At 46.6% G+C, this 21,752-nt stretch overlaps 1 protein-coding gene and 2 non-coding genes across 4 annotated transcripts; 2 read left to right on the top strand and 1 right to left on the bottom strand.

Moving 5' to 3' along the window:
* The first annotated feature begins 3,275 nt into the window (after positions 1–3,275).
* On the top strand, positions 3,276–3,348 carry Trnam-cau. Its single transcript has one exon. It is a non-coding gene; the product is annotated as a tRNA-Met (tRNA).
* Positions 3,349–5,596: 2,248 nt separating this feature from the next.
* Znf322 (zinc finger protein 322) lies at positions 5,597–15,020 on the top strand. 2 transcript variants are annotated; one of them, XM_045132196.1, is made up of 3 exons: positions 5,597–5,705; positions 6,401–6,476; positions 11,001–15,020. In XM_045132196.1, exon 3 carries the CDS (start codon positions 11,181–11,183, stop codon positions 12,393–12,395), a length of 1,215 nt encoding a protein of 404 aa, XP_044988131.1. In that variant the 5' UTR covers positions 5,597–5,705; positions 6,401–6,476; positions 11,001–11,180; the 3' UTR covers positions 12,396–15,020. The 2 variants fall into 2 exon arrangements, with proteins under 2 accessions (XP_044988131.1, XP_044988132.1); XM_045132197.1 differs by lacking the exon at positions 5,597–5,705 and adding an exon at positions 6,100–6,157.
* Positions 15,021–20,782: 5,762 nt separating this feature from the next.
* On the bottom strand, positions 20,783–20,855 carry Trnam-cau. The gene has a single exon. It is a non-coding gene; the product is annotated as a tRNA-Met (tRNA).
* Between the last annotated feature and the right edge of the window lie 897 nt (positions 20,856–21,752).

The raw sequence follows: 21,752 nt of genomic DNA, 5'->3' as shown, positions 1-21,752 counted from the left end.
GACAGAAACCTGGAAGAAGCCATGCTGCATGCAGTTAAATGGGAGAAAGAGACATCACCAGTGAAGACATTCAACAGTGGACACTGCGAGCCTTAGATTTGGCCAGCCAGGCCAAATGAGCCAACGAGTGCAATAATGGCACGTCTGTGATGGGGGAAACCAACTGCCGTCTAATTGGACTGGAGGCCCGCTCCATGGGAGTGAATACATCACTGATACTGAAAACTTAAAACGGGGTAGTCATGAACCCTAAGGGTGTAATGGCTGCTGCTGGCTGGCTAAATGTATAAACTATGCTTATCAAACTGTCCAGTAAGCACTTCTGTTAATGTTCATACCCTTATATTAATGCTACTTTCACTTTTGTTAGAGAATCTTCTTTTCAGATGGCAGTGACCTTGGGACGACTCAGAAGGTACCATTGTGATGGAAAGAAATGACCGCAGTGCTCAGTACTGTAATATCTCTATCACACCTTCCAAGGCTCAGGGTCTAATGTGGAAGAGGTGGCAGAAATAATGTAAGAGCCAAAGGAAGGGTAGGATTGCTTACAGCGTGCTCCTGCAGACACAAAATGGCCTGGATATCCAAAGGCCTCACAGTGCCTGACACTACCTGCACAAGACTATTATAAGAGGAGGAAAAGATCATGACATCAAAATTAAAAGATAGACTGATTGAGATGGGGAGGGGGTATGATGGAGAATGGAGTTTCAAAGGAGAAAGTGGGGGGGAGGGAGGATATTACCATGGGGTATTTTTTATAATTATGGAAGTTTAATAAAAATTTGGAAGTAAACAAAACAAACAAACAAACAAAAAAAAAGATGAGTGTGTGTGTGTGTGGGGGGGTTGTTAACAGCCCCAACATTCTGCGACCCTGAGCTCTGGGTACATCAGATCCTGCAGTTGTGACAATGGCTGCAGGAAGATCTGTGAATTGAGGATCGTGAACACAGTTTCTGGGGCAAGGAGCTGAGGACACAGAAACCTCATTCTAGCCTCCTCATCCCCACCAACCTATGGCTCAGAAAGTGCTTGCTGGGTGCAGGAAGTTAGAGACACAGTGCAGCCATTGGAACATCCTCTGCAGTTTGTGAACTGTCATTAGAGAGCTCTCCTCCCGTGCCAGCCAGCCAGTCTGGAGTTTAGAAAAGAGTGACTATTTATCCTCACTCCTGCAGCTCACTCCAAAGACGATTCCTGGGAACTTCCCTGTAAAGATGATGCCTGGGTACCTCTCTCTGAAGAGGATGCTTTGGCACCTCCTTCTAAAGATGATGCCTGGGCACCTCCCTCTGAAGAGGATGCTTTGGTACGTCCCTCTAAAGATGTTGCCAAGGTATCTCACTTTGAAGTTGCTGCTGCTAGGAGGGGTAGGTGGATCACTGTGAGTTTTATGCCAGCCTAAGACTACATAGTGAATTCCAGGTCAGCTTGGGCTAGAGCGAGACCCTACCTGGAAAAAATAAAAATAAATAAATAAATAAGTAAAAAGACACCTTGGAACTTCTTTCTAAAGATGCTCCAAAGATGATGACTTGGCACCTCACCTTAAAGATGATGCCTTGATGCCGGGTGTGGTGGTACACGCCTTTAATCCCAGCACTTGCGAGGCAGAGGTAGAAGGAATGCTGTGAGCTCGAGGCCAACCTGAGATTCCATAGTGAATTCCAGGTCAGCCTGAACTAGTGTAAAACCCTACCTTAGGAAAATAAATAAATAAATAAATAAATAAATAAATAAAAGATGATGCCTTGGAGCCGGGTGGTGGAGCACACCTTTAATCCCAGCATTTGGGAGGCAGAGGTAGGAGAATTGCCATGAGTTTGAGGCCAGCCTGGGCTGGAGCGAGACCTTACCTTGGGGGAAAAAGAAAATTACTTGACACCTCACAGCCTCGTCTCCTGGAGGAGGAGGAGCAGTTTGCAGTCCTCTCTGGCCCTGGATCAAGTTTTTTTTGACACAATTACAGTCATCACAGCTGTCTCCAGTCTTTCACAACTCATCTGAAGAGCATCTTGTTTATTTGTTCAGTCGAAATGGGATTTGGAGAGATCTCCGAAGTGCTCAACGCTCTGGCATAACTAGCTGTAGACCATGTGTAGTTCTCTAGATTTCACTGATCTGGGAGCACCGGTGGTTTATTCCTGGAGAACCCAGGAGAGTGTGGAACACCACAGACAAACATCATTATGGGAGAAGGGACACATCAGAAAGAGGGAGTTTAAACGGCACTTTCCAGAGATTGCAGGACCTCAGCTGTTTCCAGGCAGATTTACAGCAGCAAACACTAAAGCTGAGCCCAGGGGAGTCTGTTACGAGTTTTTTATTCTGTTATTGGGATCATGATATAGGGCTACAGAGCAAAAATACATTGGGGTGTGGAGAAAGATAGGAATCAGGTCTTTTTTTTTTCTTTCTTTCTTTCTTTTTTTTTAAATTTAGGGCTGGAGAGATAGTTCAGCACTTAAGGCACTTGCCCATTCACACTCTCTCCTATCTCTACTTGCAAGTAAATAAAATTATTTAAAAATATTTTATTTGTTGGGTGGAGGGGGGCTGGGCACGCCAGAGACTCCAGCCACTGCAAATGAAATGCAGATACAGATACATTCGCCACCTTGTGCATCTGGCTTACGTGGGTACTGGGGAATCAAGCCTTAGGCTTTGCAGGTAAGTCCTTAACTGCTGAGCAATCTCTCCAGAATTATTTGTTGTTGTTTTCGAGGTAGGGTCTCACTCTAGTCCAGGCTCACCTGGAAGTCACTTTGTTGTCTCAGGCTGGCCTCGAACTCATGCCATGCCCAGCTTGAATCAAGTCTTTAATAGAGCTTTTGGGACGTGGGTGAAGAAAACACGAGGTCTCATTAAACAATCAGTATGCGATCTTTGGAGGTTTCGGAATATTCCAGACAACACAGCAAGTCAGGTTTACACTAACTTGTCTCCCAGGCACGTTTGGGGGCGGAGTGTTCCTTCACTAGCTGTTAAGGACAGCTTGACGTTCCAACAGGCCTCCAGGAAGAAGGTAAGTGATGGACTGCAGTAATGAAGGGAACGAAGATGCAGAACAAGACAAAGAGGAGGTGCGATGCGGGGCAGAGACGAGGAGTCCTGTGGGTGTGAGGCTCCCACCAGGACCTGAAGGGAAGCTATGCAGGCCTGTTTGGAAATATCACCCAGTGCTTGTGACCCTGATGAAAACTGGAATCTAGGAGTGAACCTGGCCGGAGACAAAAAGAAACCCATCCATTCCTGCAGTGTGCTTCGTTGCCCTCTTAGCGCAGTAGGCAGCGCGTCAGTCTCATAATCTGAAGGTCCTGAGTTCGAGCCTCAGAGAGGGCACCTTTTGCTGCTGTGGTTCATTTCGCTTGCATACTGGTGACGTGGGGAGTAAGGGCACTGCAGTGTTTGGGACTCCTCATCGTACGTCCGCGAGGCCCCGGTGGGTCCTTTCTTCCGACAGCGTCAGGACAGTGCGGCGGGCTCTGACCAGAGGGTCTCCCGCCCGTCCGGGTTCGCCCTGGCCTCGGGCTGCACAGCCGAGCTTTCCTGGGAGTCTGGACACTTCTTTCTGCCTTGGTCCCGAGCGGCCTCGGGTGGGCTCCGGAGTCTCTGCGGTGGACACGCCGGCTCAGGCGAAGTCCGTCTCGTGCCCGGGTCCCCGGGGGACAGAGCACCGGCCTCAGCCGTCGTCCCGGACTGTGTGTTCGGGGCTCGGAGCCGGGGCGTGGAGCACGAGGTTCCCGGGACTGGATTTGTGTGGGAAGGGCCTGGGCGGCAGGGAAAGTGGTGGTGGTCGGCCGTGTCCAGAGCGAGGGGGGACGAGGGCTGCGGGGACAGCGGCGGGGGGAGGGGGTGGTGCTGACCGCAGTGTCCGCTCTAATTCATGGCACTGTTTTACAACTAAGGTTGTTTTGTCAGGGATGGGAACCTAGGAAAAGAAACCTTGAACGTCGAGTTTTACCCTTGGTTCTTCATCTTTCGTTCAGCGAAGCCCTGTCTTGTTTCTACTTGGAGTGCGCCTGCGGCGCCTTGCAGCGAGCGCTCCATCTCGTGGGACCTCCAGGTGTTGGTCGGTATCCCGACCGAGGGACAGAGTGAGTGAGTTGTGAGCCTGACGGCGCCTCCGGGCGCTGCAAATGCAGGCTCACTCTGTGCATCTGGCTTTACGTGGGCACCGGAGAATCGAACCCAGGCCTTCCAGTGTCTTTAGCTGCTGAGCCACCACTCCAGCCCCCAGTCCTTTTGTTATTTTTTAATATTTTAAGTTTTTATTTATTAAAACAGCTTATTTTATTTATTTATTGCTTTTTCGAAATAGGGTTTTACTCTAGCTCAGGCTGACCTGGAATTCACTCTGTAATCTCAGCGTGGCCTCAAACTCACTATTTTCCAAGCTCTGCCTCGTAGAGTGCTGGGATTAAAGGCGTGCGCCACCATGCCCAGCTATAATATATTTTATTTTTATTTAGGAAAAAGGGGGAGAGAGGGCTGGAGAAATGGCTTAGCGGTTAAGGCATTTGCCTGTGAAGCCAAAGAAACCAGGTTCGAGTCCCCAGGACCCACTTAAGCCAGATGCACAAGGGGCACAAGCATCTGGAGTTCGTTTGCAGTGAATGGAGGCCCTGGCGTGCCCATTCTGTTTCTTGCTCTGTCTCTGATTGCAAATAAATATAATAAAATTAAAAACTAAAAGAAGTAAATAAATAAAAGAAAAAACTTATTTAAAAAATGGGGGTGGGGAGAGAATAGGAAGATTGGACGTGTCAGGGCCTCCAGCCATCACAAAGTCGAGACACATGCACTACCATGCGCATCTGGCTTACATGGTTCCTGGGGAATTGAACCTCGGTCCTTAGGCTTCAGAGGCAAGCGTTTTAATAACTAAGCCATCTCTCTAGCTCTACTTATTTATTTGTTTGAGAGGCAGAAAGGCAGATAAGAGAGCTGGAGGGCCTCTCCCTTGTCCCCCCCCCCCCCCGCCCCGCCACTGCAAGCGAACTTCAGATGTTTGCGCCACCTTCTGCATCTGGCTGACGTGGGACCCGGGAACCGAACCTGGGTCTTAACCAATAAACCATCTCTCCAGTCCTCTTTCATCGCCTGGAGGAAAGCGATCAGAAGTCGTCCAGTGCAATATGTACTGCGGAGCTGAAGGCGATTGCGCACGTCAGACAGGACGCAGTAGCGAAGCGCCGCCCTTCCCCAAGACTGGGCACCTCGCCAGCACCGCGCCGTCCCGCAAGCGGCTCCCGGCAGCTCAGCGCAGGCGCCCATAGGCCCCACCCTGACTCTCGCCTCCTATTGGTCGAGACGCTGCGACGGAGGCGGAGCCTGCGGGATCACGTGACCGAAGCGGCGCCGAGGCGCTGGTCGCCCGGCTTTCTTCGGGCCAGAAGCGGCCCCTGCACGTCAGCCACGTCACGGAGCGACGCGGGGCGCGGGGCGCGGCGCTCGCGCTTCCCGTCGTCCCGCCGCCCTCGCTTCCGGCGCCTGTGCGGAAGCCGGGCGCGTCGTTCCGTCTCCACGGCGCCTGCGGCCTAGGGAAGGCCGGGCTCGGGCGGCGGGAGGAAGCGGAAGTGCGGTCGGAGGCCGCGGGGCGGGGCGGGTGAGCGGGCGTGGCGGCGGCCCGCGGGCCCGCTATGTGGCGGTCGGTGGGAAGTTGAAGGAAGAGCCTTCCGGTCCTGTGGTCCCTGGAGGTGAGGACGAGAAAGTCTTGCAGCCTTCTTCTCGGTTGGGGGCCCGGGGGTGGGAATCCCCGGATGGTGGAAGGAACGCGCCCGCCAGTCTTCACGCAGAGATTAGCTATGGTGCAGTCGTCTATGTGGAATCTTGGTTCTCGGAGCCGTCAGTCATCATTTATTGCCGGAGGCTCGATTCGTCCATCACTTTGTATTCGTTTACCTCGTGCCTCTTGGGTTTGAAACCTCTAGCCTGGTTGGTTGGCCTCGAACAGGTGCAACGCCTGTCTTCTCAGGACTTAGGAGGTGAAGGCAGGGGCATCAGGTTCATTTCCAGCTTGGCTGTATATCGAGTTTGATTGAGGTCACCCTGAGCTACGGAGACGATGTCTCAAAAAACACAAATTGCAACAGCGCGAAAGTAAAAATAACATAAACAAAAGTATCAGGGGAAAGACTGGGCTTCAAAGGTAAACATTGTCAGCCAGAAGGGTTCTTGTTATATTGTGTAGAACGGGTCCGGTCGGGCAGTTGCTTTTTGCAGGAGAAGCAATGTAAGCAGAGGTGGGGGAAGCTATGATATAATTGAAGAATGTGGATCAGACTGGAGTCAGTGGAACCAATCTTTAAATAGCCTGCTGTTAAAAAAAGGAAGAGACAAGAAAAACTGTAACATTTACATTTGTCTTCTGCATTATTGATGTTTCCTCTAGGAGTGGGAAGAATTGAGTGTTGGGAATAGTTCCGGATTACAAACCTGGTGCCTAAGGAAAACAGTCATGAGTCTTGGTAAGTGGCATAGTATGCTGTTACTATATAAATTACTTTATAAATGTATTTTTTTGTTGTTGTTGTTTTGTTTTTTAGAGGTAGGGTGTCACTCTGGTCCAGGCTGACCTGGAATTAATCATAGTCTCAGGGTGGCCTCCAACTCATGGCGACCCTTCTACCTCTGCCTCCCAAGTGCTGAGATTAAAGGTGTGCCCCACCACGCCTGGCTTTATATGTAAATTTTTAATTTTTTTCATGAGAGAAAGAGAAAGGATTGGCACGTCAGGGCCTTAACCACTGCATTTGAACTTGAGATGCATGTGCCACCTTGCGCTTGTGTTACCTTGAGCGTCTGGCTTATATGGGATCTGGGGAGTTGAAGATGGGTCTTTATTTAGGCTTTGCAGCCCTAAATGTAAATTTTGGAGTATGGGGATAAGACAGAAAGGAATACATGGGGAAAAGGAATGACCCTTTTATAGTCCCTAATATAGTGGTGATTAAACTGGGCCCTTATCCTGCACTTCCTGCTTGTTTAACATCAAGCACATGTAGTCATGCTAGACATGCAGCAGTTGCTTTCTTTTAAAAATAGGTATTTACAAAATTTTTTTTAAAGAAATACTTATTTACTTACGTGTGTGTGTGTGTGTATGTGTGTTGTGTATGGGTACACCAGGGTCTCTTGCCACTGCAAATGTGCCCCAGGCACTTGAGTCACTTTTGCATGTGACTTAACTTGTGTGGGCAGGTTTTGTAAGTTGACACTTCTAACTAGAGTGCCATCTTCCCTGCAGGCAGTTGCTTCTTGACTGAGTGGCCACCCAGAGAAGGCCTATTGCTGAGGGAGGCTCTGGAGTCAGACTGTGGATATTTATTTATTTATCTTTAAATATTTATATGCAAGCCGAGAGAGGAGGGAAAGAATGGGCACTACAGGGCCTCTTGCCACTGCAAATGAACTCTAGACATATGCACCACCTTGTGCATCTGGCTTACATGGGTCTTGGGGAGTCGAACCTTGGTCATTTGATTTGCTGGCAGGCTCCTTAACTGCTAAGGCATCCGTCCAGCACTAACCTTGAGCTTTTAATTGGTGACTCAGCCTGTCTGCTAGGATCTTGTTGCTTCTGCTCTGGAACACCTGACCTTGCTCATGGAAACAGTACTAGTCTCTGCCTATGGTGGGGAGAGGAGAATCCTGAAGGGAGGGTACCTTGCTAGCATGGGTAGCATGTATTTGGGACCAGCCAGGGCTCTTTGGCCTGGTTTATTGCTGGCGATTCAAGGGTAACAGTCCTTGTTTGTTCTGTTGTTTTTTTTTTTTTTTTTTTTTTTCTTTTTCTTTTTGTTTTTCCTGAGGTAGGGTGCAGCTCTAGTCCGCACTGACTTGGAATTCAGTATGTAGTCTCAGGCTGACCTCAAATTCACAGTGATGTTTCTCCCTTAGCCTCCCAAGTGCTGGGATTAAAGATATGTGCCACTATGCCCAACTTTGTTTGTATTTGATTCCCCAGGACCCATGTAAGCCAGATGCACAATGTGGTGCATGCATCTGCAGTTTTCCCATTCTCTCCCTCTCTGTCTCTCTCTCTCTGCCTCTTTCTCTCTGTCAAATAAATAAATAAAAATAAAACATTTAAAAAAATTTACATATGATTTATTTAAGAGGAGAGAAAGAGGAAGAGAATGGGTGCACCATGGCCTGCAGCCACTGCAAATGTATCTCCAGAAACATCTGGAGAAGATAGGAGCAGCAGTGGTAAAGCTTTGAGGTGTTTACAAGGCAGAAAAAAAGAGGCAAAGGAACCTTGTTATGTCAGCAGTAAAAACTTTGGATTTTATACTAACAGTAATAGGAGACGGTGTTGTAAACTAGGTCAGCCTGGCATAGAGTGAGACCCCACCATGTCTGGCTAGCAAGTACTTTTATTTATTTATTTGGTTTTTTGCATTAGGGTCTCAATCTGGTCCAGGCTGACCTGGAATTAACTATGTAGTCTCAGGGTGGCCTCAAACTCATGGCGATCCTCCTACCTCTGCCTCCTGAGTGCAGGGATTAAAGGCGTGAGCCACCATGCCTAGCTTTATTTATTTTTAAAATTTTTTATTTATTACTTTTTATTTTACAAAGAGAGGGGAAAGACTTGGCATGTCAGGGACTCCAGCCACTGCAGTCAAACTCAAGACATGTGTGCCATTTGGTGTGCATATATGACTTTGTGTGCTTGCATCACCTTGTGTGTCTGGCTTGTGTGGTACCTAGAGAGTTGAACATGGGTGCTTTGTCTTTGCAGGCAAGCTCCTTAACTGCTAAGCCATCTCTCCAGACCATGTATCTGGTTTTATTTGGGTACCAGGAAATAGAATCCAGACCAGCAGACTTACGCTCAAGTGCCTTCAAGTGCAGAGCCATCTTCCCCATTAGAGAGAGAGGGAGAGAATGGGTGCACTAGGGTCCCCAGCCACTGCAAACAAAGTCCAGATGCCTGCATTACCTTTTGCATCTATCTGGCTTATATGAGCACTAGGGAATTGAACCTCAGTTCTTAGGCTTCTCAGGCAAGCACCTTAACCACTAAGCTATCTCTGCAGCCCTACATGTTACTTTTTCCTATTGGTTAAGATTGCTGCTTATTGCAGTATGAGAAGTGGATTTTATTGTAAAGTGAAAAAAACAAGGACAATAGTTTGAGGGTAACGTGGTGGTTGCACTTTTTGTTTTAGAAGAGAGGTTTGCTAATTAGAATGATCCGTTTGAAAGGAACACATTGATAATGCTGGGAATGAAGGTCAAACTTCTGAGGGGCTGCTTCCAGTGGTGAGAAAGGGGGTGGAGTCTCGTGCATAGGTGAATGTTTTGTGTAGACTGAGCAGGGCTGTTTGCCGTCCCCTGGTGAGAGGAGGGAAGATGTGTTGCTTCTCATGCTTACCAGTTGGTTGAGGTGGTGGTGGGGCCACATAGGAGAGTTGCTTTTGTCCCCACCAATCTAATGTGTGTGTGTGTGTGTGTGTGTGTGTGTGTGTGCTGTACTGTTATTTTACTTGCTGGCTTCTATTTTCTTTGTAAAGTAGTGAATAAAGTTTTCTGTTCTAGGCTGACCTGAAACTCATAATGTAGTCCCAGGCTAGCCTTCACTCACAGCAGTTCTCCTATCTCTGCCTCCCAAGTGCTAAGATTAAAGGCATGTATACCACTATGCCTGGCTTTGTTTTATAGTTTTTTGTTTTGTTCTTCGGGGTAGGGTCTCATTCTAGCTCAGGCTGACCTGGAATTCACTATGTAGTTTCAAGATGGCCTCAAACTCACAGTGATCCTCCTACCTCTGCCTCTGGAGTACTGGGATTAAAGGCATGTACCACCACACCAGGTTCAGTTTAACATGTTTATGTCAGCAGAGAAGAAATATACAGATTGAACATCCCTAACCCCCTAATTCAAAATACTCCTCAGTCTGAAATGATCTGAGTGCCAACCTATTGACATTAAAATTTCACACAGTAAGCTAGAGTGATGGCTTAATAGATAAAAGTACTTGGCACAGAAGATGTGTACCTGAACTTGGATCTCCAGACCCCATGTAGAAGTCAGAAGCTGACCATGGGACTTTTTTTATATTCATGGAAAATGCTAATAAAAATTTTTAAAAAATTAAAAAAAAAAAGAAGTCAGAAGCTGTGTCAGGCTTCTGTAATCCCAGCATGTCTGTGGTAAACAATCTCTGCCTTATGTGGGGTGGAAAGTAAGGACCATCCATAAAGTTGTCTTCTGACTTTCACACACACACACCACTCCTCCATGTACATCATACACCAAAAAAAAAGAAAAATAAAAAAAAAATCCACATTTTGAAAATTTGTTTTGTACATAAAATTATTAAAAATACTGGGCCAGCCATGGTGACACATGCCTTTAATCCCAGCATTAGGGAGGCAGAGGTAGGAGGATTGCCATGAGTTCAAGGTCACCCTGAGATTACATAGTGAATTACAGGTCAGTTTGAGCTAGAGTGAGACCCTACCTTGAAAAGTAAACAAACAAAAAATTAATTAAAAATACTATATGAAGCTGGCTGTGGTGGCACACACCTTTATTAATCCCAGCACTTGGGAGGGCAGAGGTAGGAGGATCGCCGTGAGTTTGAGGCCACCCTGAAACTACATAGTGAATTCCAGGTTGGCCCAGGCTAGAGCGAATCCCTACTTCAAAAAACAAAAAACAAAAACAAAACAATTAAAAAAAACTATATAAATTTACCTTCAGGATATATAGTGACTGTGATATATTAATGAATTTGGGTTTAGATTTTGGTCCTATTTACAGGCCATCATCTCATTATATCTATGATATTCTAAAATCTAAAATCCAAAGCACTTCTGTTTTTAAACATTTTGTAAGTGAAGCAAGCAGAATCTAGAAGGCATATTCATGGATGGGTTCTGATGCAGAATTTCTGTTGTTTTTCCTATAGAGATTTTTGTTTTGAGGATATTTTTCCTTTGTCACAGAAATGTACGTAATGCTTCTGCTTTGTCTTATAGGTTTGGAAAATACCAAGCAAAAGACTAATATATATGATGCTGGAAACTAGTGACAGCAGATTGCTTATGACTGAAAGGCTTGGAATAGATGTGTCTTTTAAGGTATCAAGACAACAACTATGAAAGCAATAATGGATCAAGAAGACCAGTGGAAAACTCCCTAGGAGAGAGCCATAGAAAATGTACACATCAGAAGAGAGATGTAATCAGAGAACTCAAAAAAGAAAAATATATCATGTACGTTCTCAGAAGGGTAAAAATATTTTTATTCATGTACATGAAATTACTCAACTAGATAATCACATATGCCAGTGCCTTGAACGTGAACAAAACTATTGTGAAAACTTAGCACGTGTGTGTGAGAGAACCCATCCTGGGGATAACTCTTACAGATGTGATATGTGTGATAAAACCTTCATCCAAAGCTCAGATCTTATTTCACATGAGAGGATCCATAATTACGAGAAACCTTATAAGTGTAGCAAATGTGAGAAGAGCTTCTGGCACCACTTAGCCCTGTCGGGACACCAGCGAACACATGCTGGTAAAAAGTTCTACACATGTGACATCTGTGGCAAGAATTTTGGTCAGAGCTCTGATCTGCTTGTCCATCAGCGAAGCCATACAGGTGAGAAACCGTATCTGTGTAATGAGTGTGATAAATGCTTCAGCCGAAGCACAAACCTCATAAGGCACAGAAGAACCCACACAGGTGAGAAACCATTTAAGTGTCTAGAGTGTGAAAAAGCTTTTAGTGGGAAATCGGATCTCATTAGTCACCAGAGGACTCATACTGGTGAAAGGCCCTACAAATGTAATAAATGTGAGAAAAGTTATCGACACCGTTCAGCCTTCATCGTACATAAGAGAGTTCATACTGGGGAGAAGCCCTATAAGTGTGGAGCCTGTGAGAAGTGCTTTGGCCAAAAATCAGACCTTATCGTACACCAGAGAGTACACACAGGTGAAAAGCCGTATAAATGTTTGGAATGCATGAGAAGTTTTACTCGTAGTGCTAACCTAATTAGGCACCAAGCAACTCACACGCACACCTTTAAATGCCTTGAATACGAGAAAAGTTTCAACTGCAGCTCAGACCTTATTGTACATCAAAGAATTCACATGGAAGAGAAACCACATCAGTGGTCTACATGTGAGAGTGGCTTCCTCTTAGGTATGGATTTTGTTGCCCAGCAGAAAATGAGGACTCAAACTGAGGAGCTCCATTACAAATACAGTGTATGTGACAAAAGCTTCCATCACAGCTCAGGCGTTCAACATCAGACAGTACACATTGGTGAAAAACCATGTATCTGTAATGTGATAGAAAAAGGTCTTGAGCTCAGCCCTCCCCTTGCATCAGAAGCCTCCCAATGTCTTGACCATACATTATAGAAACATTAAATGTATTTACATGTCAGAGAACTCATTAAGATAAAGCCCTGTAGGTGAATTTTAAACTTCATTTAGAGCTCAGACTTCACTGGGCACCAGAGAGCCTGCAGCATTGGGAACTGTGAGAAATAACTTGATCTAGAGAGTGGCCCCAAGAGCACCTTTGTCAGTCACTCCAGTGAGCAACTCCACATATGCCCTTTAATCTGACTCAGAATTGATCCTTGCTAGTTTCACACAGGTAGAAAGCCTTCCATATGCAGTGGACGCAAGAGCTTTCTGGCAGTGCTCAGCCATCTCCTCTCATGAGAACCCAGACCAGAGCACACTGCTTAAATGCCTCCAGTGTCAACAGCACTCCAGACAGCATGCACCTCTTGCTGGACATCAGGAAATCCACCTGGGGAAAAACCCTGAAAGCAGTGGAGAAAGTGCTACAGAACTGACTTTCTTTCCCATCAAAGAAGCCATACTGGTAGAAATTTATATTTTTGTCTTGAGTGTGGCAAGAACATTGTATTTGCATCACAAGGAAGGATCGATGTTACAAGTGTCTGCATGAGAAGCTTTCAAGGATCAGCTCGGGTGTGTCAGGGAACTCACGTCTGTGAAAAACAGATACCTTGAGTCTGTAAAGGTTTGCTATAAGCTCATATCTCATTGGACCCCAAAGAACCTGTTCTACAGAAAAGTCTTCTCCAGTGGGTGATTGTGGATGAGAATCTGTACATATGTATTAGAAAAACTCCCATGGTTAGTTGACCTGTATGGTAGAGGAACTACATGGAGCATGGAGGTACTATTTAGAAGCCTAGAAGCTTGTTCTGGGAGAAGCTAGGCAGGTCACAGTAGACCTGTGGTAGCTCAGGTAAGGATGCTTTTCTTTTATTGGAACCGACTGATCGCTTTACTTTCATTTTTTTAAATTCAGAAATCCAATAAAGGAAAGGACTATAAACTTGTGATATTACATGGCATGTTTTGGGGGAAAAGGAGTATATTGATTTTTCTCTCTTGATTGTTACTTTTTTTCCTTTTAAATTCTTGGATGGAATGGCAGTTGTGTGTTGTAATCACATGAGGACCTTTTGCAAGCTTTGAAAAGAACCAAGAAGCCAGGGGATGGGCACCCTAGGTGGAAATTCCCAACAGCTTCACAAGACAGAACACTCACTCTTTACTTGTGCTGAGGCCTGTCCTCAGATCTTCCTTTTAACCTAAAATATTTTTTGAGACATTAGGTATTTGAAATTTCAAATTTAGAGATTCATTTATTTTCATCTCAAAATAAACTCCAGGATAACGATTATGACAGCATCCAGATTTGCGACCTAATTTGTCACCTCACTGATGGGTACCCTCAGGGTTTCTCTCAGCTTCAGAAGAGACACCTACTGAGGCATTCGTACTCGAGCAGGGCCTGTTTGTTCTGAATCTTGACTAAGCTGGTGTTCTTCTCTCCTTGCAATATCCTGCAGTTTGTGAGCAAATCAAGCTTCCAAGTGATAGGGTATTTTTGATTGTTTTGTTTCTCCAGTTTGGCCAAGGGAAGAACAGGACAGTGAGGCATGAACTTGGCATGAGTGCAGGCTTCACCAGAGGCTTATGGATAAGCACCTGACCCAGGTCCACAGTGTTGTCCTGGTGCCCTTCAACACTCCCTACATACTCCATGGTCCATGAATCTGTCACTGGTCTCAGCTCAGTTTTTCCTTTTTTTCCTGTTAAAAGATACTTCATATGCACACTTCACATCTGTGCATTATTTGGGACCCTGTTGGCTAAATTATTTTGTTGCTAATTGGAGTCCTTTGGTGGTCACAGAGCAGAGCCCTGAGCTCCCTGGGCACCGTGTTTGTGGGATTGGTGGGCCGCCAGTCTGCATGCCGGGGAATCTGACCCAGATGACTGGCTCGCTCTTCTTAGGCTAGTGGGTGTGTCTCATAATCATAAGGGATCTAGTTCTGGGATTTTTTTTTTTTCTTATAGAAAACCGGTCCTGTAAGTTTATTTGATCTGACATACTTAAATAATTTTTATAAATAGCTCTTATACCATGAAAGGTTGCCCAGTGTGATAAAACATACAATATGTATATTTTTTTCTTGTTGGTGAAAATCATGCCTATCACTTGTAGTTCTGACAATTGTGATACTTAATTTCGGGTGTGTGGCATGGGGGTAATAAAGTGTTTACAGCTGCTCATTAGTCCTTAGTAAAGGGAAAAAGTTGGAATTGTTAGCAGGGTCAGTGACTTACCCTTTCTTTCAACTAATTTTACTGGTAATTTTTTTTCTAGTTGCTAAGTAAACAATGGACCATTTAGGGGAGTCAAACAGGCCAGCGGGCTTTTTAACCATGGGGAAGGTGTTAGTATTATTTATATAGCATAACCTGAGGTCGTAGAGGACCACATAGGAGCCTGTAACCCAAACTGGAAGGTAACTTCTGGGATGGAGGGAGGTTCTCTTGAAGCAGTGCAGCCTACATCTACCTCAGGTAAGTAGTTAGAGCAACTTGTTTCCAGATTTCAGACCAAATGAGACAAATTGTATTCTGTCTGTACTCTAATGCTTTAATGTTTTTGTTTTATTCTTAAATAAACGTTTGTTCTGAAAAACTTCATTTAAAAATGCTTTTAATTATTCATTTACAAGGAGAGAGCAGGAATATAATGTGTCAGGTCCTCTTGCCACTCAAAATGAGTTCCAGACACGTTGTGTATTTGGCTTTACATTGGTACTGGGGAATTGAACCCAGGCCGTCAGGCTTTGCAATCAAGTGCCTTCAACTGCTGATCCATCTCACCAGCTCTGGAAAGTTCCATTTTTGACTCTACATATAGTATGCAAAATTACCATTGTGTTACATTAGTGTTAGAATCAAGCAGTTGTACGTGTGTGATCCCTAGGCCAGGCTGGTGATGAGGATACCCTGCCAGATCATCTCAATTTCACTTTTTTTTTTTTTTTTTTTTTTTTTGGTTTTTTTGAGGTAGGGTCTCACTCTAACCCAGGTTGACCTGGAATTCATTGAACTCACAGCAGTCCTCCTACCTCTGCCTCCCGAGTGCTGGGATGAAAGGTGTGCACCCCCACGCCCAGCTTTTTTTTGTTTTTGTTTTTCTAGGGAGGGTCTCACTGTGGTTCAGGCTGACCTGGTATTCACTATATAGTTTCAGGGTGGCCTTGAACTCACGGTGATCCTCCTACTTCTGCCTCCCGAGTGCTGGGATTAAAGGTGTGTGCCACCATGCCTGGCTTTTATTTTTTTAATTTGAGAGAAAATGGGCACTTCAGGCCCTCTAGACGCATGCACCACCTTGTGCATGTGGCTTACATGGGTCTTGGGGAATTGCACCTGGGTCCTTTGGCCTTGTAGTCAAGTGCCTTAGCCACTAAGCCATTTTCAGCCCTCAATCTCAGCTTTTGATGCTAAGGTAGATGAGTGGAAACAGGAAGAAGTATGGTCTTTGGACATTAGACTCCTCAGAAGCCATCCCACTTGTTGTTACAAGCAGCATGGGGAAGAGCAAGAGTGTAAACTGACTGTTGGGGAGTGTCTGCTAAAGTGTCATGTTTATATGGGTAACTGACATCCTTAACGTTGTTTGTATTTTTATTTTTTAGAAAAAAAAATCGATATGAGAATGTTAGTGTTTCTTGCTTCTGTAAACGAGCTCAAGATGCATGTACTTTGTGTATCTGGCCTCATATAGGTACTGGGGTATGAAACCTTGGCCTGCGGTATTTGGTAGCAAGTGCCTTTAACCGATGAGCCATCTTCCAGCACTTGGGAAGGAGATCTAGGAGGACTGCCATGAGTTTGAGACTAGGTCAACCTTGGCTAAAGTGAGACCCTACCTCAAACAAAAACGTCTACATTTTGCTGAATAAAACAGTCTAAAAAAATTAAAAATTTTCAGGCATGGTGGTGCATGCCTTTAATCCCAGCTCTTGGGAGCAGAGGTAGGTAGGCTTACCTTGAGTTTGAGGCCACCCTGTCAGTACATAGTGAATTCTAGGTCATCCTGGGCTAGAGTGAGACCCTACCTCAAAAAAGCAACAACAACAAAAAGAACTCTTAAATTTTGTGGGGTGTGGCTGCGCATGCCTCTAATCTCTGCACTTGGGAGGTAGAGGTAGGAGGGTCACTGAATTTGAGGCCATCCTGGGACTACATACTGAATTCCAGACCAGCCAACCTGGACTAGAGTGAGATGAGGTGGGCCTCAAAAAAAACCAAAAAACAAAAACCCAAAAAACTAAGTGAACCAGACATCCAATATGGAGTTAGTAATGCATAAATAAAAGTGTGTCCTATTGAGCCACCATCCCCAAAGCATTTGACAGGAGAACACAATCTCCCTTAGACATTTGCATTCTTAAGTATTGGTGTCTTCAACCAATCCCAGAAAATTTCTCAAAACTACTGATAAGTAAATTGGGCACAGTGGTGCACTCTTTTAATCTCAGCACTTGAAAGGCAGAGGTAGGATCACTATGAATTTAAGGAAAGCCTGAGACTACAGAGTGAGTTCCAAGCAGCCTGATCTAGAGTGAGACCCTTCCTTGGAGACACCAAAGGCAAACACTACCCATAATTTCTGTTGAGCCATTCATAGATTCTCAAACCCATGTAAAGGTAATGATGGATATATTCACACTTCAACAAAACATGCACTCACCAGGAAGGCACCAAAACTTGGCTGTTGAAAATGGCACCCTGATGCCCTCCTCCCAAGTCTCCTCATCACCTTGCTTGACCTTTTCTTCATAGACCCTACCTTCTAACATGCGCATACAAATTGTATATATAACATATGCAATAGGGCTGGAGAGAGGGCTTAGCAGTTAAGGTGCTTACCTGCGAACCCTAAGCACCCAGGTTCAACTCTGCAGATCCCACAGGTGAATGCAGATGCAAGGTCGCACATGGACACTAGGTGGCTCACGCCTCTGGAGTTTGCAGTTGGTGAGGCTCTGGTACACCAATTCTCACACACTCATAAAAAATATGAAATTTATACAACAATCTGCTACTGTGGTGGTTTGAATCAGATGTCTCCCATAAGGTCATATGTTTGAATGCTTGGGCTCCAGCTGGTGGCAATTTAGGAGGTGGAACCTTGCTGGACTAGGTGTGTTACCAGGGCCAGTCTTTGGGGTATTATAGCCAGCTCCCCTGGCTGAGTTCAGCTCACTCTCCTGCTGCTGTTGTCTACCTGCTGTGACAAGGAGGTGATGTCCAGCCTCTGCTCATGCCATGCTTTCCCCTGCCATCATGGAGCTTCCCCTGGAGACTGTAAGTCAAAATAAATCATTTCCTTCCATCAGCTTCTATTGATCGGGTGTTTTATCCCAGCAACTCGAAGGTAATTACAACTCCTCAGGTGTGGTTATTACCTACTTGAAAATAGACTGCACATCTGATGTACTGTTCACATATCCAAGCAGCTACAAGTGTCTGGGATTTAATAGTCATTAACTTAACCTAGATACTAAATGGAAAGAGAGTGTTTGAGAGTCAAGATTGTAAGTTGAGGGCATTATCCTACTAGATCCTGTTTCCTGTCTTCAAATAGGATTTGAAGAAGCAGAAGGCAGGGTTCTTAGCATCACCATAGCCTCTGAATCCCATCCATTCTAGTGTTTCCAGTCGAACCACAATGCTTAATGAAGAAAGAACAGCCTTCCGCTGTGGCAGTACTTAACTGTAATTCCAGCACGTGGTTGGTAGGGATGCCGAGTAAAGGTAGCATCAAGGACAAACTGGGCTATATAGCAAGTTTTGGGTCAGTTTAGGCTACATAGTGAGACTCGAAAACTGAAAGAGTAACATAGAAGGTTTTGGTTTCAATTCTTGTCTTTTAAAATAATTTGGGGGGAGGCTGGAGGGATGGTTTAGCGGTTAAGGCGTTTGCCTGCAAAGCCAAAGAAACCAGGTTTGATTCCCCAGGACCCATGATAGCCAGATGCACAAGGGGTGCACGCATCTGGAGTTCCTTTGCAGTGGCTGGAGGTCCTGGTGCGCTCATTCTCTCTCCCTCTTTCTCTGTCAAATAAATAAAAAATTTAAAAAATAATTTTTGGGGGAGTAGCATTGCGAAGGGGAATGAGGAGTTGGGGAAGTAATTACAATGGATCACTGTCTAAGTTTGGAAGCGGTCAATAAAAATTTTAAAAGTACATTTTTTTTTGTTGTTGTTTTCATAGGAGGGTCTCCCTCTAGCCTTAGGCTAACTAGGAATTCATTATGTAGCCTTAGGGTGGCCTTGAGCTCACAGTGATCCTCCTACTTCTGCCTCTCCCTGGTACTGGGATTAAAGGTCTGCACCACCATGCCCAGCTCAGTAACATTTTCAATATATCACCCTCTGCCTTCTGGCCTTTGTGATTTCTGAGGGAGAAAAATCACCTGCTAATCTACTGAAAATCCCTGTTGCTGGGACCCTGCATCTCTCTTGCTCACTTGAAAACTCTCTTTGCTTTTGTCCTTTGACAGAGTGCTTCATGCGGATGCTGAGCTTTTGAGCTTCTTGGACACAAAGACTCACAACTTCCATCATATTTGACAAGTTGTCAGCCATTCTTTTTTAAAAAAATTTTTTATTAGCATTTTCCATGATTATAAAAAAAATCCCATGGTAATTCCCTCCCTCCCCCCACACTTTCCCCTTTGAAATTCCATTCTCCATCATATTACCTCCCCATCTCAATCCTTGTGCTTACATATATACAATATCAACCTATTAAGTATACTCCTCCCTTCCTTTCTCTTCCCTTTATATCTCCTTTTTAACTTACTGGCCTCTGCTAAGTACTTTCATTCTCATGCATTAAGCCATTAATTCTTCAAATATTGTCTCTTTCTCCTCATTTCTCCCCTCCCCTCTTCCTTCCTTCCCATACATTTCCCTTACCAGCAGGAAACACTGTGACAGAGTGGAGGCTTAGACCCACTTCCCTTACTTTTAGGAGACACTGGACAGAGTCACTTCCGTCACCAGCGGGCCCACCTGGAACTTGGTGCTGCGCCGACCAGCGCACACATCCAAGAACGCGTACAGTAGCACCGCTCGCAACAGAGGGAGACGTGCGAATCGAAGTCCACCGGCACATGCACGGTGACCGCGTTACAGAGACCGAGATGTCTTCGCGCATGAAAGACCGCGGCGCAGTGACCGGGATGGCACGGGGACAACTTAAAAGCGTCACGGAAAGTCTGAGACTACAGGTTCTGTGCACCATTCCTGCAGGAAGCGTATTCTTTCCGAGCCTGGAGACCCTGCGAATCCTGATCCCTTGTCCTGTTTCCTCTCGGGATTTTTAAGACGATGAGGAGGGGACCCGGGTGCACGGCCAGCCCCTCCTCGAAGACCCTCCTCTCCGGCTGCGTTCATTCCTCAAAGATTCGCTGGGGCCAAGCCTTCCTCCTGAAGGGGACATTTCCCGCCGGTGTCTCTCTGGGGAGTGGACGCTATGCGGTCAGCGTGTCTCTGGGGCGTGGACACTATGCCGTCAGCGTCTCTCTGGAGCGTGGACACTATGCCATCAGCGTCTCTCTGGTGAGGGGATACTATGTGGTCAGCGTCTCTCGGGAGGGGACAGTACGCCATCAGCATTTCTCTGGACCGGGGACACTTTGCCGCCAGCATCCCCCCGCCGCTGTCCCCGCAGCCCTCGTCCCCCCTCGCTCTGGACACGGCCGACCACCACCACTTTCCCTGCCGCCCAGGCCCTTCCCACACAAATCCAGTCCCGGGAACCTCGTGCTCCACGCCCCGGCTCCGAGCCCCGAACACACAGTCCGGGACGACGGCTGAGGCCGGTGCTCTGTCCCCCGGGGACCCGGGCACGAGACGGGCTTCGCCTGAGCCGGCGTGTCCACCGCAGAGACTCCGGAGCCCACCCGAGGCCGCTCGGGACCAAGGCAGAAAGAAGTGTCCAGACTCCCAGGAAAGCTCGGCTGTGCAGCCCGAGGCCAGGGCGAACCCGGACGGGCGGGAGACCCTCTGGTCAGAGCCCGCCGCACTGTCCTGACGCTGTCGGAAGAAAGGACCCTCCGGGTGCTTGCCTGTGAAGCCTGAGGACCCCGGTTAGAGGCTCGATTCCCCAGGACCACGTTAGCCATTGCACAAAGGGGCGCACGCGTCTGGAGTTCGTTTGAAGTGGCTGGAAGCCCTGGCGCGCCCATTCTATCTGCCTTTTTGTCTCTCTGTCTGTCGTTCTGAAATAAATAAGTAAAAATTAAAAAAAAAAGAAATATTACAAAAGAAAGGACCTATTGGGGCCTCGCGGACGTACGATGAGGAGTCCCAAACACTCTAGTAACCTTATTTCCCACTTCACCAGTATGTAAGCGAAATGAACCGTAGCAGCAAAAGGTGCCCTCTCTGAGGCTCGAACTCAGGACCTTCAGATTATGAGACTGACGCGCTGCCTACTGCGCTAAGAGGGCGACGAGCTCCCGCGCTTGCGCCCGCGCGACAGGAATGGACGGATTTCGTGGTGACGGTCGTTTTCAGGTAGGACTTTGTCTTTTTACCCTTTGCGGAAGGAAGCGGAGCTACACGGGTAACTCAGAGCTCAAGGGAGAGACTGGTTTCCGCTCACACTGGACAGGAAAGGACATTCGAGTCGGAGTCACTCGGAGCCTTTGGAGGGAAGTGTGGCTGGGAAGAGGAGGAGGAGACACCTTTCTCAGAGTGACCGTGGGTGCCGGCGTGGGCCCTGGCTTCCGTGGAACTGCGGGTGACTTGTGGGCGCTGCGGCTCTCCTCGGTGCAGGGAAGGCTCTGCTTCCGTCCGCCGTTGTCCTGGAGTCAGGACTCGAACCTGCGGACGGCTGCGCGTGCAAACACGCAGAGCCCGCGGCGCCCGCGAGCTCAGGCCGGCATCTGACCGCTGCTGCTCCGACGGCCCCGTCCCTGCGGGTTTCCCGTGCGTTTCTCTAGACACTTGAACGCCCCGGAAGACACACTTTAGGACAAATGTATCTCAGCATACACTTACTTTATAGCCGCGCACTGATGGCTATTCTCAGTGTTGTGGGGGTAGCTAGCCAGATTACTTTAAAAAAAACCAAAACTTTTTACCGACAATCTCCACACATTGACGACGTACCATGATCACTGTCCGCTCCCACCGCCCTTCATTTCTCCTCCCAAGTTCCCCCTTCACCGAATCTCTTCTTTCCAGCTAGTCTCTCCTATTTTGATGTCACCAGTTTCCCTCTTATTATTTTAATAATAATAGAGGAGGGGACAGGAGGGGAGGGGAGGGGAGAGGAGGGGAGAAAAGGGGAAGGGAGGGAAGGGGTGGAGAGAGGAGAGGAGAGAGAAGAGGGGAGGAAGAGG

Source organism: Jaculus jaculus, chromosome 13 (assembly GCF_020740685.1).
Source record: "Jaculus jaculus isolate mJacJac1 chromosome 13, mJacJac1.mat.Y.cur, whole genome shotgun sequence".
In the NCBI taxonomy this organism is placed as follows: domain Eukaryota; kingdom Metazoa; phylum Chordata; class Mammalia; order Rodentia; family Dipodidae; genus Jaculus; species Jaculus jaculus.
This window is presented reverse-complemented; position numbering and strand designations above follow the sequence as displayed.

Bases quoted from the DNA above. Each gene is read 5' to 3' on its own strand.
- Znf322 (XM_045132196.1), top strand. From the start codon at position 11,181: ATGTACACATCAGAAGAGAGATGTAATCAGAGAACTCAAAAAAGAAAA.